The 18,094-nt window shown below is 39.3% G+C and overlaps 1 protein-coding gene across 6 annotated transcripts in view; it reads left to right on the top strand.

The window, feature by feature from the left end:
* Nucleotides 1–519: 519 nt before the first annotated feature.
* Nucleotides 520–18,094, top strand: part of DIS2 (Arp2/3 complex, 34 kD subunit p34-Arc) — a 33,531-nt gene continuing 15,956 nt past the window's right edge. Inside the window, exons 1-3 of one of the 6 annotated variants that reach the window (XR_016078609.1) lie at nucleotides 520–710; nucleotides 1,523–1,589; nucleotides 1,765–2,083. Coding sequence is in view for 5 of the 6 variants with exons in the window: in XM_088891533.1 (XP_088747659.1) it covers nucleotides 649–710; nucleotides 1,523–1,589; nucleotides 1,765–2,083 (448 nt within the window). In the remaining variant the exon portion in view is untranslated. The remainder of the gene's footprint in view (nucleotides 711–1,522; nucleotides 1,590–1,764; nucleotides 2,084–18,094) is intronic. The other 5 variants (XM_088891533.1, XM_088891532.1, XM_010262559.3 and 2 more) reach the window with 5 other exon arrangements.

Raw genomic sequence — 18,094 nt, 5'->3', positions numbered from 1 at the left:
TCATTCATCATCATATTCACATTAAGTTGTTAGTTAGGAACTAACATACGTTATTTTCTTTTCTTCCACCAAGAGCTTTACGTCGATTTCTGGGAGAACCTCACTAATTCATATCCAAATTTATCTATTTTTCTTGGAATTCTTGTATGTAGGAGTACAATTGCTTTATCGAGTTCTTCAGTTCACCATTGATTACCAACAGTACCGGAGCTCGGAAAGAGACATTCAGACTCGACCTATCCACGGGAGAAAAAGGTAAAATAAATTAAAAAGAATAGTTTGGATATTTAGAAAACTTTAAACAGTTACCTAGATGAGAATCTTTCTTGAAGCTAACTGATGGAATATTAACGGAGCGGGGTTTTTGTGTAATAGCCAAAGTTCGGGGATGTTTGTCGAAAAAAAAGTATCAAGGGTCTTTATCAATGACCCCATAATACGGGGCGCATAATTTGCCCAAAAATAAATGCTTATCAAAAATAACCAAAAAGCATAAGTGATTCTCAAAAATAACCATAAAAACAGGAAAATGCCACGATTAATTGCAACCCAAGATTTCAGAGAGAGAGGGAAGACAGTGACGAGGACAAAGACAGAGGAGAAGCATAGTATTGGGACTCCATTATATCCCACGAGAAATCATCAGAGATGATGCTGTTACAGTCTCCGTCCAGATTTCTCCTGCAGATCTTGACAGATCAAGTGCAAAAGTAAGCCCGGCTGCTCTCCCTTTTCCCCACCTCTCCTTTGCAGGAAATTTAATTCTGACTACACCAAAATGAGTAATTAGAGATGACTCCAGAAAGACGTTCTTCTCTCTTTCATTCACCATTTCACTTCACCAAGGCCATTTTTTTCTTTCTTTGTATTTATAGGTTATTGTTGGTCAGTTGCCGGCTGATTAGTTTTCTTCTAGATTGGTTTTAATGATTTAGGGTTTTGTAAAAGGAAATATAATCGAACAACCATGCTTTTAGCAGTTGAAGAAAGAAGCTTACCTTCTTGTTATCTACATCCTCTACTATCCTTTTCAACGGTACAGGATAACGTACTAGGAAAGTTCTATCTATTTTTTGGCTGTTCTCCATGCAATTCTCGAAGTCAGCCTTATGCATTTAGTTGCTCTGATATTCCTCCAAGGAATTAACAAGTTTCAATTTGTTCCACGAATTTTTGTGCTTGGAAGCTTACTGTTTTCCTACCCCGGTGATATGATTTAAGAGAAGATTTGAAAGCAATAGGTGTCAAGGAGAATGTAGAGTAAATGAAAGAACAAGCGGAATCTCAAAATAGGCACTTGTAATAGGTAGCGCCATTATACAATAAAAAATTTCAGTTATTGCATTAATTGATTGAGGTAGTTGGGGCTCATCGAGTTCTCAGGCCTTATAGTGATTGTTTTTTCCATTTTGAGTATCTAACTGGGAAATATATAGTAACGAATTTAAACTTGGCTCTGTCATTATCATGATCTGGCACTGTATGCTAATGCTTCGGCAATTTTGAAATGCTGATTATGCAGTATAGAGAAAGGAGTTGATCTGGATTTTCATTCTGTTGAATTTGATGATGTTCGCTACCATATTCAGGTGATATGCTAGTCCCTCCCTCTGGTCCATTCTGCATTGCAATTGGAATGATAATTTGTAAATATTGGATAGAAGAACCTTATTTATGCTATTACCTTTGGTATTTTTGTATTGAATGATTCTTGTAGAACCAACGACACTTACAGTTTAATTCGCAAGTTGTTTTGGATTGCAGGTGTCTACGAAGTCTCCTCAATTTGTGCTTTTATCAATGTCATTACCTACTCCACCGCCAGAAACTGTTTTCTTTGATGGGCTTCCCCTTGGAGCCATAGAAGCTGTTAAAGCAGCATTTGGTCAACTGGTGCAGATTCATGACCCTCCAAAAGATGGGTTTAATTTGACAATGAAATTCAATTTGTCAAAACTTCCACCAGAAGAAGGTTTAACGAGTTTCTTTTCCAAGGTCATTATGAACTTGCTGTATATAAGCACATGGGACCTGTCCATAATACACCACCATCTTCAACTTTCATCTTCTTTCCTACTTGCTTGTAAATCTTTCTTCATCACAAGGATCAGTTTTTCATATCTCGATGGGCCCATTAGTTGCCAAAATTTTGTGTGATGATATAAACATATCTTCTGAGAAGATTTTTGTTTGAGCCGATCATGCATTTGAGCTAGAACATCTCTAATTCTTTCTAGATTGTGCTATTCCTTTAATACCATGTAGGCATGTAGGGGTTTTTCTTATTTCTGCATTGCTTATTGGAACTAAAGTTGTAAATTTCTATCTGAGGTGTAGAGGTTTTGGTTTAGCAGATAATTAAAAGAGGAGTTAGAATGCTGTAATTACTGGATGATTGCTTCGCAAATTTCACTGCTGCTGTTAGTTGTCAAGAAAGATTGATTGCTACATACTGCAACTCAAGTTGCCAGAATATTTGTCCAGGACATGGCCAAGCTTTATTTATGGCACTCCAAAGTCAATTACTACTAATAGGGACCTGGCTTTTTGTGAGTAGATTCTACTCTGAATACTTCTGTGTACAGGGGTCTCTTCTACACCACAGCACTATCACCCCCAAACCGACGTGAAGTTGGAAGTGGTAAAGGGATGCTTGAACACTTATTTAAGGTGCTTTGCAGGAAAAAAAAGCAAAGCAGTGGGTTAAATGGTTGCCGTGAGCTGAATATTGGTACAACAGCACTTACCATATCTCTACTGGAAAGACTCCCTTCAAGGCTTCTATGGAAGGGATCCACCAACTTTACTTCCCTGCGAGAATGAACAACTGCTAACTCAGGATGCTATCATACAATCCCTCAAGCATCTTAGGAAGAGCTAGACAGACTATGAAGGTTTACTATGACAAAAAACATCGAGATATCACTCATCAGGTGGGGGGTCTAGTCTACTTAAAGCTGCAACCTTACAGAAAAAAACTTCAGTAGCCTGTTGAGCATGGTAGAAGTTTTCACCTTACTTCTTCAGCCCTTTCCATATACTAGAAAGGATAGGGGAAGTTCTTATTGCCTTGACCTTCCAGCCACGTATTGACTTCACTCCATCTTTCATGTCTCCTTATTGAAGAAACACTTGGGGTAGGGAGCCATCACACAGTCCTCATTATCTGCCTTCACAGGTGAAGGGGAGTTGATAATAGAGCCTCTCAAGATTGTAGACTTTCAATGGGTCAAGATTGGTAAGATGGTATTTCAAGAAGCCCTGGTGGTTTGGGCACACCTTCCTGTTGAACATGCCAGCTGGGAAAATTATTTGAGCTTCCAGCAACAATTCCATCACACCAATCTTGAGGACAAGGATGATCTCAAGGGGGGAGGAACTGTTAGGATCCCATAGCCCATGCAGCAGCCATTGCCGACCCAAGCCCAGAGCCAACTTGCTGAGTCTAGCCCAGATGTTCAAGTTCCAGCTGTGAAGTCTCCTTCCAACGACAAACTTGGTCCACCTGTCAGATTTGTTTGTGTAAGGGAGCCACATCAGTAGTTAGTTGGAACATTCATGTAAACATGAGCTGATAGTTATATATATGGGAAAGGCTGAAGAGAATAATCATAGCAACAATTTTTAGAACCTTCTTCTTCTCTTCTCTAGAGTTTAATTTGTCTTCGAAGCAACTCCTATGTTGGGTAGTAACCCACCACAATAGATGTTTAACTAATGGAGGGCCTATTTGTGTCAAGTGAGGCTATCCAATAGGACATAGTAGTTTTGAAAATTACAGGGTATATTTAAGTAGTTTAATTAAACCATATGGTATATTTAAGTAATTAATCCCAATAAAAGAAGGTACATGGTAGACCCTACCCCTTTGCACAAGATCATTGGAGAGAATCCTTATTAATCTCTTCCCTAGTCAATGAATCTGCAACTGAGTTGGCCACTTATTTGAGATCTTTGAGGTCCATTGGGGGGCTTCAATATTTCTTTTTACAAGTCTTTTTTGGAAACTGTCAAGAGGGATGTTATGGAGATGTTTAAGGAACTATGGGCTGAAAAGGTTATTGAGAAGAGTGCAAATGCTATTGATCAAAAAAAAAGAAGAGTGCAAATGCTACTTTTATTTCCTTGGTTCCTAAGGTGGAGAATGCTTCTGGGGTGAAAGATTTCAGGCCATGTAGTGGTAGGTCCTACTCAAATGGCTTTTGTTGAAGGGAAAAAAAAATTTGGATGGGGTTTTGATTGCAAGTGAATGTGTTGATCCAAGAATTGGAAGTGGACAAGCAAATGTGAAATGTAAATTGATAAGGCTTATGACCATGTCAAATGGGGTTTTTTAGAAGAAGTCTCGGATAGAATGGGATTTGGGGAGAAATGGAGGAGTTGGGTTTTTGCTTGCATTTCCTCAACTTCACTCTTGGTTTTGCCATTTTGGTCAATGGGGGGTTTCTTAGAAGAAGTCCTGGATAGACAAGGTGATCCACTTTCCTTGTTACTTTTTGTCTTGGTGGCAGAGGTGATGAGAAGACTGTTGGTACGAGGGGTGGAAGAGGGGCTGTTTGAAGGCTTTGCAGTTGGAAATGGAGAGGTGATGATTTTACACTTGTAATTTGCAAAGGATACATTGATTTTTTTGGATCACATACCAACTTGGAGGCTTGTGTTAGATCCAATGATTTAAAAGGTGTGCCTTACATTTTAGGGTATGCGCCTTGCCTAGGTCCTAGGCGCAACCCTTTCAAAAGGCACATTGAGAACCCCCTTTCAAAATTATAAAATCATTATTTTTTGTGTGAGAAATAAGAATTTAAGATCCTAACATGGACTTATTTGGGCTTGCCTTGAGGGGCGTGGCACAAAGGTGACTCGTAAAATTAGGAATGTAATATGTTTTACATCACATTAGCTACTTGAAGTAATGCAATTGAGGGAAAAAAAAGAGATTGTGGGTTTTACATGCTTGATTTTATTTTTAAATTTTCATTGAATACGCTGTACATGAATGTTTATGTATTTTAATTTTAATAATAGGTTTTTTAAAAAATTATTTTAAAATTTAAGTTTTAATTTTTATTAATGTTATGCTTAATATTTTTTGTTATTTTTTTTTGAATTTTTAGTTTTTTGTTTTTGTATTCTTGTGCCTTGCTTCAAAATGGCGTGCACCTCGTGCGCAAATTGGCCCCTATGCCTTTTTTGCACCTTGCACTTTTAAAACACTGGTTAGATCAATGGGATGTTTGGTGGGGGAGTTCTCTTTTACTTATTTGGGACTTTCTATTGGAGCAGATTTTCAGTGCATTGTATTTTGTAGCCCATTCTTGATGGAACTGATCAAAGACTGGTGAGTTGGAAAGGGAGGTATTAGTCATTGGGTGGAAAGATTACTTAAATTAAGAGTGTTTTATCTAATCTTCTAGTTTACTACTTGTCATTGCTTAAGGTGCTGGCTTTAGTTGTTGAGGCAATGGAAAAATTGAAAGGGAGTTCCTTTGGAATGTTAGGGGTCACGATTCATGAAAAGAAATTTCATTTGGTAAATTGGGAAAAGGTTTGTAGGGATAAGAAGGATGGGGGTCTTGGGATTAGGAGAATAAGGGCTTTTAATAAAGCACTATTAGGGAAGTGGCTATGGAGATTTGGGAGAGAGAGGTAGTACAGGCCAAAAGTCTCTAAATTGGATATAGGAACTTATGAATTGTTATATGTTGTATGTAAGGGGTCCTCGCAATTCAATGCCTTGAGTCAAATACATTAAACATTAAATATAAGTATAGGACATGAAGAGAGAGTCAAATTGGTCAATGGATTCTATTTCCGTATCCAATCAATAGAAGCAATAATCCTCTACCTGGACCTTAATAGAAAGAATAGACCAACACCGACCAAGTAGAATATAACTTAATGAGATAGAAATCCCGAGACATTCTACTATATCTGAATCTGATTATTGACTATATATTTTTGATAAATTCATAACATTTTTTTTTTATTTCTATTTGAAGGGCTACACAATGGGGGGTAGGTAGCCCATTCCCCAACCCATAACCCCCCAACCTAGGAGCATGCGGGATTCGATCCCAAGTCTCCGCTATGACTAGTAGGAGACCTTACCAACCAGCTGGTTGGCACCTTGCCTGATTACTGACTATATTCTAAATCACTAAGAAAAAAAAAGACAGACCTCCTCTTTGATTTTATTATATTCATTTGTTTATGAATATTCATTTCATACTTTTATTTTGTTTTCATATTTATATTGAAATTGAAACATAAAAAATCTAAAAACAAAACTAGAATAGAAAAAATGTTCTATAGAATATAGGATATATATGTATGAATATGAATAAATAAAATTCAAAATAGAATTCTATATCTAATTCCTATATATATATATATATCGATTTATAATTTATATCTATTTTGAATTCTTTGTTTTATATTTTATTTTCAGAAGGGTAATCACTTGCAAATATGGAATTGGGATTCAAGGGAGGTTAAGTCTTCATTTGGAGTTTGTGTGTGGAAGGGGATAATGAATTTCCATTTGACTTTTTTGAATTTTGTTTCTTTCAATGTTGGGAATGGTGGACACATTAAGTTTTGGGAGGATGATTGGTTGGGGATTGGGAGGCTTTGTGATCTCTGTCCAAGAATGTGTAGATGGAGTAGAAAAACATCTCAATTGGGCAATTTATTAACTCTGGATTTATTTAAACAGTTTTCCTTTGATGATATTTGGAGGAACTGGGTTTTAGTGGCATCTGGCTCGGTGCAAAAGATTAAAACAAGGTCGGTGTGGACACCTCCTCTTGAAGGTTTTCTAAAATTAAATTTTGATGGGAGCAGTCAAGGCAACCCAGGTCCTTCGGGAATTGGAGGAGTCATAAGAGATAAGGAAGGGTTTATACTTTATACTAGCACTTTACTCAGGACCGGTGGGGGTTGGAGACTCCTTAAAGGCCGAACTGTTTGCAGTTTTACAAGGTGTTCAGATTTCAAAAGACATGAATTTGGAGAACTTGGTGATTGAAGGGGACTCCAAGGTGGTTGTAGGTTGGCTAAGAAATCCAGACTCAGTGATTTGGTGTTATAGAAATGAAATGAAGAAGTTCCAGTGTTTAACACAGCAGATGAATCTAAGTATACAATGGGTGGGAAAGGAGGCAAATGCATTGGCTGATACGTTAGCAAAGCAAGGGATAATTAGGGATCAGTTGTATTGGGCACAATTGTACAGTGCTAGCTTTGAATTAATAGGGAGGCTGCATCTAGCGCCTCCTTTTGGGATGCTTGTAACAGTGCCTATCATTATCGTTTTCAATGAAATTTAATGATCTTTATCCTTATCAAAAAAAAAAAAAATCTCAATTGCCCAATGCTATGGAGTTTCTCAAGGTGGAGTGGCGTGGTGCCCAAAGTTCAGAAGGCCTCTTCTTGACTGGGAAATGGAGGAATGTATTGATCTTCTTTCAATGATCCAAGGAGCATAGTTGAATTTGTAAAGAGTTGATTCTAGATGGTGGAATGAAAGTAGTAGGGGAGTGTTAATAGTGAAGTCTTTTTACAATGCCCTGACAAGAAATCATGTAGAAAAGGATGTTGTGAAAGGTGCTTGGGGCAATACTGTTCTGCCTAGGGTCTGCTTTTGCTTGGCTAGTTTTATTTGACAGCATGCATAAGATCACATCAAGAGCAGAGGCTTCCATTTGGCTGGAAGATGCTACCTTTGTTTTCTATAAGATGATAATGTGATTCACCTGTGATTTGGTTGCTGTTATGCAATATTATTTGGGGGGGGGGCGTCTTTTTCTCAGTCTTCAAAATGGATATGTGGTCTATCTATAAAAGAAGGATAATAGGATATGTGGTCTCCAAGATCTTCAAGTAAAAATTTTGCATGCTGGCCAGCCTTGAATGGAAATAGGAAAGAACGATTATCTAGAGTTGTGTGCTTTTTTTGCAGTCTGTTGGGAGCAAGGTTTTAAAAACCAGACCTGACATGGAACCGTTCTGGTCACCGGTTCTTGGGTCGAATGGTCTGACCATCCGGTTCGAATGGATGGTCCGTTCTGATTTAAAAAATAAAAAATAAATAAAAAAACGGCCAAAAACCATTGCCCGGGTCAACAGATCGACAGTTCGATCGCCTGGGTCAGCGGGTTTCTGACCAAATCAATGGTTTTTGGCCCATGAGCTGTTTTAGGGTGAAACGGAACCAGTTACCCGACCGATTTCTAGGTCAACCGGTCTGACTGTTTGGTCCAATCCAGTTTTCAAAACCCTGGTTGGGAGTTCTAGAAAGAAAGAAATAGAATAATCTTTGAAGACAAACACAAATCTCATGATCGTCTTGCCTCTAGAATATGTAGTAGGATTATGGAATGGATCATGATTCTTCCAGAGTTTGAGGGGGATAGTAAAGAATCCTTTGGTTCTAGTTCGTGGAATGTAATGATTATTGATGGGGGGGGGCTGAAGTTGATTGTATTATGTTCCTGTTTTGGAATTGTTGGTTTTGCTGTTTTTGCATTTTTTGGGTGATATCTCATCACCTGTAGTTTCTGTATTGTAATTTTCTTTTGTTATTGAATAAAATCTTTCTTTTTGTTTTTTTTTTGTTATACAAAAATGCTGGGACATGACACAGCTGTGAGCTGTCCCTTTAGAGGTAAAGGTGGTGTAGAGGCCACTACTTCATGTGGCCATTTTTTTCCTCTTTGGAATTGAAGGGGAGATTAGTGCTTAAAATTATTGCCAGAAGAAGAGGCTATGAGCTGCCTATTTATTTACAAAAACTCATATTTTATTGAAACAGAAAAACTCCATGCATTTCAAAAAATAGAACCGTAGGAAGTGAAACACATCATATACTAAGTTTTCTCCTGTGTGTGGAACACATCATATACTAAGTTTTCTTTTTGTGAACCCTTCCCTGGATAAAGTGTCTGCCATGCAATTTTCAACTCCAGGAATCTACCTGAATGTGCAATTCAAATGGTTAGCAAGTCCTTTAGGCTTTGACTTCTCTAACTAGGAACCTAAATAACCAGGACACCTCTTTACTCGATAGCATCCAGCTGATGTCACTCAATATCCTGTCCACTATCAAGTCTCCCCAACCAGAATAGCTAGTCAAATTACAGAAGATGTCCTTTATTTGAGTTGTTTATTTGGTTTATACATTGGAGTATAGATGCAATTTTCAGAGGATGGGCCATTATTGGTGAATCCAAACATCACTTGGATTGATAGATCAGCAAATGTGTTACCCAATGCAATGGTTAGATGTGAACAGGGCCCAGACGTTCTGGGGCAGTTTTTTGTAAGAAATTAATTATAATGTGAGGAAATGCATCAGTAAAGTAATTGACATTTGCTTCTAGGGAGATGCTTGGCATCTTGTAAAATTCATTTTTTTTAATATAATCAATAAAATCTAAATTGTTTCTAATAAAAATAAACTTACATACTTCAGATAGATCGAGAGCATAAATTGTATGCCCCCCTCTTTCTCTCATTATTCATTAATAATGACCCGAGTGATGGAGTCAGATGCCAGACTCTATTGTTGATTGGGAGGAAAGAGATCCATGAACATTTGCTGACAAATTGAAAAAGCCAGAACTTTTAGTAGAGCCAATCACCATCAAGGTGGTTCATTGGGAGCATACAAGAGATGGGTGTAGTAATTTTGGTATTGATGCCATTATTTTTTGATAAGTAAAAGTTCATTAAAATTTCATTGAAATCAATAAGGATAAGCAACTGTTACAAGCATCCCAAGGAGGAGGTGCAAGGTGCTGCCTCACTCATAAATCAAAAACAGCACAAAAATTACAATTGCACCCAATACAACTGATCCCTAATTACCCCTTGCTTAGATAAAGAATCAGCCAATGCATTAGCCTCCCTCCCCACCACCCATTTATAACCAAATTCATCTGTTGTGTAGCTACTTGAACTTCATTTCATCTCAATAACACCAAATCACTGAATCTGGATATTTTAGCCAACCTATAACCACCTTGGAGTCCCATTCAATCACCAGGTTCTCCAAGCTCATCTCTTTTGCACACCGTGTAAGACTGCATACAATTCAGCCTTTAATGAGTCTCCATTCCCCACCATGCCTGAATAAAGTGCTACTATATATATATATTGATTGGAAATGGTAACTTCATTAAAATTAAAACTATGATAAGGTACATCTGTCAACTCCAAAGAAGAAGTTGACCCAAGTTACATACTCATTACAGCACTTCCCCAAACATGTTCTCCCTTACAGTCCCTTGTTTTGCTAAGGTATCTGCTAGTCCGTTAGCTGACCTTCTTGTCCACTTAAAGCACACACCAATCTCCTTTGTTATATTCATTATTTCCCTTATCATCTGTCTATATTTCCATGCTCCCAAACAACTCGATTGCATCCACCCCATTAACAGCTTAGAGTCCCCTTAAATCTCTATTTGATGTAGTCCCAAATGTTTGGCATATCTTACGCCTTGAAGTAAAGCCACCACCTCTGCTCATAAGGAACCTCCTTCTCCTATTGGCCCTGAATACATGGCATTAATTCTGCCTTCCCCATCTCTAAATACTCCTCCTATACCTAGCAGGCCCAGATTACCTATAGAGCTGCCATAAAAGTTCAACTTTGTGTTTTGGAAAGTTGGTGGGGCCCACATTTCCTGCACCACAGGCTTTAGGGATGTGGTGCTTGCCACCTCACCCCATTAAAGTGTATTAGGATTCGGCCTGCCCTTGAATCCTATTAAGCTGATAATAGTCAAGAAGAAGGAAGAGAAAGAGAGAGAGAAAGAAGAAGAAGAGAAGAGAAGAAAGGGAGAGAAAGATATGGTTCGAATGAGAGAAAAAGATCACTCTCACATTCGGCTAGAATTGATTTATATTACTTATATTGTGGAAAAGACACATGTGCCCCTATTTAAGTAAGGGACACTAAATCTAACATAATCTTACACATCAACACATAAACATAAGTATAAAGACAGAAATACCCCTACATATTCGACACTAACACTCCCCCTCAAGTCGGAGAATATATATCATATAATCCCAGCTTGTTACATATGTAGTCCACTCTTCCCCGACTCAACCCTTTAGTAAACAAGTTTGCCCACTAGTTCCTTGTGTTAACATATGCAGTACCTATCACTCCACTCAGCACCTTCTCTCTCACAAAGTGACAATCAACCTCTATGTGCTTGGTTCTCTCATGAAACACCGGATTAGAAGAAATATGAACTGCAACTTGATTGTCACAGTGTATCCCATCTCTTGTAGAAGGTTCTTCAGCCACACTAATTCACAAGTAGTATGTGCCATAGCTCTATATTCTGTCTCTGCACTGCTTCTTGCCACAACTGTCTGCTTCTTACTTTTCCAAGTCACCAGATTACCCCCAAGAAAAGTGCAATAGCCTGTGGTAGATCTCCTATCAGACATAGAACTGGCCCAATCAGCATCAATATATCATTCTATTTCAAATTTTCCACAACTCTTGTATATCAAACCATGACCAGGAGCCCTCTTTAAATACCTCACAATCCTTAAAACCGCATCCCAATGTGGAACCAGAGGATTCTGCATGAACTAATTTACCACACTAACCGCAAACGAAATATCTGGTCGAGTAATGGTTAGGTAGTTCAACTTACCTACAAGCCGCCGATATCTGCTAGGGTCTTCAAACACTTCACCCATATCGCTGCTTAGCTTAGTGTTTGTTTCCATAGGTGTTTCAGCTGGTTTAGCACCTAACGAACCTGCTTCTTCCAGCAAATCAAGGACATATTTTCTCTAACACAAGTTAATACCATGCTTAGACATTGTTACTTCTATCCCCAAGAAATATTTCAATTTACCAAGGTCCTTTGTCTGAAAATGTTTTTGTGGAAAAGCCTTCAACCTATCAATGCCCATTTCATCATTTCCGGTAATAACAATATCATCTACATATACTACCGATAGGATTTTTCTTGCCTGAGTGTCATGACTGAAGACTGAATTGTCAACTTGGCACTGTTTCATACCAAACTTTACCACCTCACTGAACCTACCAAAACATGTTTGAGGAGACTATTTAAGCCAATAAATGGCCTTCTTTAGGCTGCACACCTTACCGTCCTCCCCCTGAGGAACAAACCCTAGTGGTTGCTCCATATAGACCTCATCGAGCAGATCACCATGCAAGAAAGCATTCTTGATATCAAGCTGATAGAGGGGCCAATCATACATAGCAGCAAGAGAGATCACAACACAAACTGAACCAATCTTAGCAACCGTGGAGGTCTCTGTGTAATCAATACCATAGGTTTGGGAGTACCCTTTGGCAACCGGTCTAGCTTTCAATCGCTCTACACTACCATCAGGTAAATACTTAACAGTATAAACCCACTTACAACCGACAACCTGCTTGCCAGGAGGAAGAGGAGTGAGGTTCCATGTATGATTATGAGTTAAAGCTGAGAGTTCTTCTTCCATTGCACGACACCATCCTGGAGAGGCAAGGGCTTCCTGGACATCCTTAGGGACAACAACAGAGGATAACAAGGAGATAAACTGGCGATGGGAAGCAAAAAGGCGAGTGAGAGAAACATAATTAGAAATAGGGTGAAGGGTACAACTGCGTTTACCTTTCCGCACAACAATGGGAAGATCAATGTTAGATACTGGGGGTGGGGTTGGTGTGGGGACAACTGTCGGATCTGTCGACGATGATAGAGCTGGAGGAGGAGCTGGTACATGTGGGCGATGTGTATACACTTGACGGATAGGTGGCCGTTCAACAGGTGGTGGCACCGGAGGCAAGGACTTGGTTACAACTGGAACAAGAGGAACGAAATCCGCAACTGGAAGAGGAATGGGGGGAGGTGATGAGGAGGAAGAAACATCACCGGACCTCAAGAAAAATGGAGTAGACTCAATGAAGGTAACATCAACACACACAAAGGAACGCCGAGAGCTAGGATGATAACATTTATATCCTTTTTGAGTCCGAGAATAGCCAAGGAAGATGCACTTAATGGATCGTGCATCTAACTTGTCCCTACTTGGCCGCAGATTATGGACAAAGTAGATACACCCAAAAACCCGAGGAGGAAGAGGAAACAGAGACAAGGTAGGAAACAAAGTGATGAATGGAGAATGACCATCAAGGATAGACGTGGGCATCCGGTTAATCAAGAAGCAAGAAGTAAGCACCGCATCACTCCAAAAGGGTTTGGGGACATTCATGTGATGCATGAGAGATTGAGTTGTTTCCAAAAGATGACGATTCTTTCTCTCAGCCACTCCATTTTGTTGTGGGATGTAGGTACATGAAGTCTGATGGATAATGCCATGTTGGTCCAAGTATTTTTGAAATGATGAAGAGAAATATTCATGACCATTTCGGAACGAAAATTTTAATGTGAACACCAAATTGGTTGCGAATCTCAGCATAAAATTTTTAGAAAATGGTAAATAATTCACTCATTTCTTTCATTAAATAGAGTCACATCATCCTTGAATAATCAACAAAAATGACAAAATATCTATATCCATTGTATGACGTTACTTTATAAGGACCCCAAACATCTGAATGAACCAAAGAAAAATGACTCGACATATAGTTATCAACCCTAGGACTAAAGGGAACACGATGACGTTTCCCCAACTAACATGACTCACAATCCAAAACAGAAAGATGACTCAATGAAGGAACCAAAGAATTCAAAACTTTTAGTGAAGGATGACCAAATCGATAGTGCCACTGGAGAGGAGAGAGAGATGACTGGAGGGCTGTTGACGTTCTTCCACCACCGTCAAGATAATACAATCCACCGGCTTCATGCCCTCCACCAATTTTCATCCCTGTCTTGAGATCTTGAAAAACACATGAAGAAGGGTAAAAAGTAATAGAGCAATTAAGAGACTTAGTCAACTTACTAATTGACATAAGGTTAAACGGAAACTTAGGGACATAAAGAACTGAGGATAAAGGTAAGGGGGTCATGTTAACATTGCCAATACCACAAATGGAGGATGTGGAGCCATTAGCAAGGGTGACGGATTGTGATGTTGAGCAATGAGAGAGGGAAGAAAACACACCTGGAGTTCCAGCCATGTGATCGGAGGCTCCAGAGTCAATAATCCAGGGATTGGGTGTGGATGCCAGACAAGCCATACCTGAGTGTGCGAGAGTGGTCGTGTTCTGTTGAGATGTGGCCTGAACAAACCTCTCATACTCATCACGGGGAACACTCATCATCTCCTTCCCGGGAACATCTATGGATGTAGGAAGCATTTGATCAGCTGAACAACTCTCCTGTCTGAAGCTACTGTCACTAGTCTTGGCATGATCGATCCAAGTTGAAGGTGGACCATGCAAGTCATAGCAATAATTAATGGTATGTCCATCCATACCACAGTGTGTACACCTCCTCGGACCCAAACTACGTCCTTGGCCACGTGCTCCCCTGAATCTCTACCTCTAGTACGACCACCACCACGGTTATAGGTAGGTCCACCACCACCATTCCGGCCATATACCGGTCCACTGCTACCACTACGGCCAGACTGAGCTCCTCGAGCTCCACCTCTAGCATCACAACCCCTTAATACTGCAAAGGCTGATCTATTTGAAACACTAGCGTTCTCGGTAGATCCAATGGAAATCCTCCTAAATTGAGCAAACACTTCTTCTAAGGAAGGGAGAGCTGATCCTCCTAGTATTTGGGCCTGCACTGGTTCATACTAAGATTTCAGCCCCACAAAAAATCGAGTTACATCAAGTTGTTCTCTTTGCTATTGCTGAATTTTGACATTAGAAATGAAGGGGTGATAAACATTCAACTCATTACGGATGTTTCTCATACTAGCATAGTACTCTTCAAGACTCTGATTACCCTGTTTTCGATTAAAGTATTCCTGATACAGTTGATATACTCTGGTTGTATTGTCTTGACCCGAATACAACTTCTTAGCATGATCCTACACTTCTTTGGCAGTGTAAAGAAACATGAAATTTACACTAATCTTGGGGTTTCATAACCATGTGATAATTTGTGCATCTTCTTGTTCTCAGTAATCATACTCATGAGAATCGGTGGAGGGTTTTTCTTCCCTTATGTGTTTCACCTTCTTCTTTGCCTTAAGAAAAACTTCTACAGATTTAACCCAGGGTACATAGTTTTCTCCATTCAGTTTAATGGAGGTCATTTGAACAATCAGGTAGTTAGTAGGGGCCATCACATTAGTCTTGCTATCACTGCTATTTCCCATAGCTGAATTCTGATATTGCTGAATTCGGCACACTGCACACTAGACCACACCACACACTGAACACATTGGTTTCAGCACTTAGTACTGCTGAAAATTGCACTCTTTACACCACAAACCCTACCCCACGACTACTCGAACACTCACCACACTGCTTGAGGACTACTCCCCTCTCGAATCATACTGAAAGAAAACATAAACCCTAGCACACTACAATCTGAAACAGACTTATGATTTGATTCACAACACGAAATTGCATAGAAATCTCTTACCTAATCACCCGAAAATCAAACCACACAAGACATCCACTGCACCACACGAATCAACCTTCTTCTCTTCATCGATTAGGGGAGCGCTTCTTAGAAACCACAGCAACCAACCACAAACAGCACAACTGGAGGCATAGAAACCTCCAACGAAAGAGGGCGACCAATCCTTTTCAGCCCTTTCCCTTATCTCCAACAGATGGTGAAGAAACCAAGAGAAAACCCTAGATTGGGTGCGAATTCTAGGCAGGTCTGATTTGCTCAGTTTGGCTCTGATACCATATTTAGGATTCGGCCTGCCCTTGAATCCTATTAAGCTGATAACAGTCAAGAAGAAGGAAGAGAAACAGAGAGAGAGAGAGAGAGAAGAAGAAGAAGAAGAAGAAGAAGAAGAAGAAGAAGAAGAAGAAGAAGAGAAGAAAAGAAAGGGAGAGAAAGATCTGGTTTGAATGAGAGAAAAAGATCACTCTCACATTCGGTCAGAATTGATTTATATTACTTATATTGTGAAAAAGACACATGTGCCCCTGCTTAAGTAAGGGACACTAAATCTAACATAATCTTACACATCAACACATAAAGCGTAAGTATAAAGACAGAAATACCCCTACATATTCGACACTAACAAAGTGCTACTATAGTCCATTATTTCTTATGGCATTTCCAATTCATGATGGACTTGGGTTGCCTTGATTGCTCCCATCAAAGTTTAATTTCAAAAAGCCTTAATAGGAGGTGCCCAAAGCAACCTTGTTTTGGTCTTCTGTACTAAACTAGAAGCCATTGAAAACCAGTTCCTCCAAATATCATTAAAAGAGAACTGTCTAAACGTATCCAAAGTTAGTAGCTAATGTATAACCCTGGTCATTACACAATCCTTTATTTGTTGTTTGCTTCTCTCATTCTCTTGGAAGATTCTAGCATTTCTTTCTTCCCATAAGGTCCAAATCACTTTTCTTCTAGTTCATTTCCACATTATTTTTCCCCTTTTCTTTTGCCAAGCAAAAATAGAAGGGTCAAAAAACATCTTAATCTCCTTTGACACGTCCCACTTGCACCTAAACAAAGAGAAAAACCAATCCCAAATATTTGTAGCAAAGGACATGAAATTAGCGAGTGGTAACAAGATTCACCATTGGATTTGCAAAGAGTGCACCAGTTCGGGGAAATATACAAGAAAGGCCTCTTTTTTTGCAAGTTGTCCAAAGTATTAAATTTCCCATAGACCACTTCCCGATAGAAAGCCTTAATTTTAGGGGGAATATGTTGACACAAACTTCCTTAACAAGAAAAGAATGAGGGATAAATTCATCAAAAAAAAAATGAGGGATAGGGTACTAGCAAAGAGCATAAAAAAAAAGCACAATAAAAGAAACCTTTAGAACTTGGGCACCAAACTCTTTTATAAGGTATAGAAGGTTTTAGGCAGACTCTATCATGAAGAAGAGCTTTGACAAGCAGGTGACTTCCTCATCCCCCAAATCCCTTTGATACCCAAAATCCCAATTATGACCCAAAGGTACGATAGGGGGAATAAAAAATTTTGAGATTACCTCATTTTTGTATGAGGAAATAGATTACAAAGAAGGAAATAAGTCCCTTAAAGGCTAGTCACCAACCCAAATGTCTTCCCAAAACCTGTTGAGTGGGCCGATTTATATTTAGTTTGTTTTCTTTTAAATTAAGAAGTTGTTGGGCCTTGGGCCCATTAGTTTTTTATTTTTAAAAGAATTGTAAGTACTTAGTTTGAGTTGCCGCCCTACTAGGGGCATCTTTGTAATATCTCATATTTAAGTTAATTATAAATAGAATGAGGGGCTGGCGGCTAGGGTTATGAATCTTTATCCTAGTTGACCTTCTTCTCCTTTTCTTCCCTTTCCTCTGTCTCTTGCTGAAACCCCCAACTTTCTCCTCTTCCTTTCACAAGAAGCTTGGCCGAATCAACACATAAGGCTTTCTACTTGGTATCGGAGTAGGTTGAAGGTTCTTGAAGAGATTCACTCCTACAACCCTAGATCAACCGACTGCATGGAGATTTAAGAGGCTGATCGAAGCTCTCAGGTAAGCCCAGTTTTTGGATTTTCTTGATGGATCTGTATGCCTTGTAGCTGGTCTAGGGTTTCTCATCAGAATCAGGAAAAACTGGAGAAAGGGGAAGAGTCCTGATTTTGTTGGACTCTTCAATTTTGACCTAGGTAGTGCCGCCCTAATTTTTTAGGGTTCCTCTGGGTTTTTTTGTAAGGGGTGATTCAAGTTCCATGTGGTTTGGAGGCTTCTATAGAGGGCAATTGCTTTTTCTCTCTCTTCTCCCATCCCACAGAAAAGGAATCTTTCGTGGGAAGAAAGTCCAGGACGCCAAAGGAGTGTCGGTTCCAGAAGGTATTCTGTTTGTTCTTGCTGCATTTTTTGGTTGTTTTTTGTACCTCTTTTGAGAAACATGGAGGGACACAGAGTTGAATATAAGCCCGAGAATGAAATGAGACCAGTGGGAGGAGGTGCTGGAGACCCCTTCGGAGCTGGGACCATTACTACAGTTAGGTTGGATG

The sequence above is a fragment of the Nelumbo nucifera genome, chromosome 7, assembly GCF_055504915.1.
Source record: "Nelumbo nucifera cultivar China Antique chromosome 7, China Antique-T2T, whole genome shotgun sequence".
Classification (NCBI taxonomy): Eukaryota; Viridiplantae; Streptophyta; class Magnoliopsida; order Proteales; family Nelumbonaceae; genus Nelumbo; species Nelumbo nucifera.
Note: the sequence above shows the minus strand (reverse complement) of the source record. Positions and strands in the feature narration are given on the sequence as shown.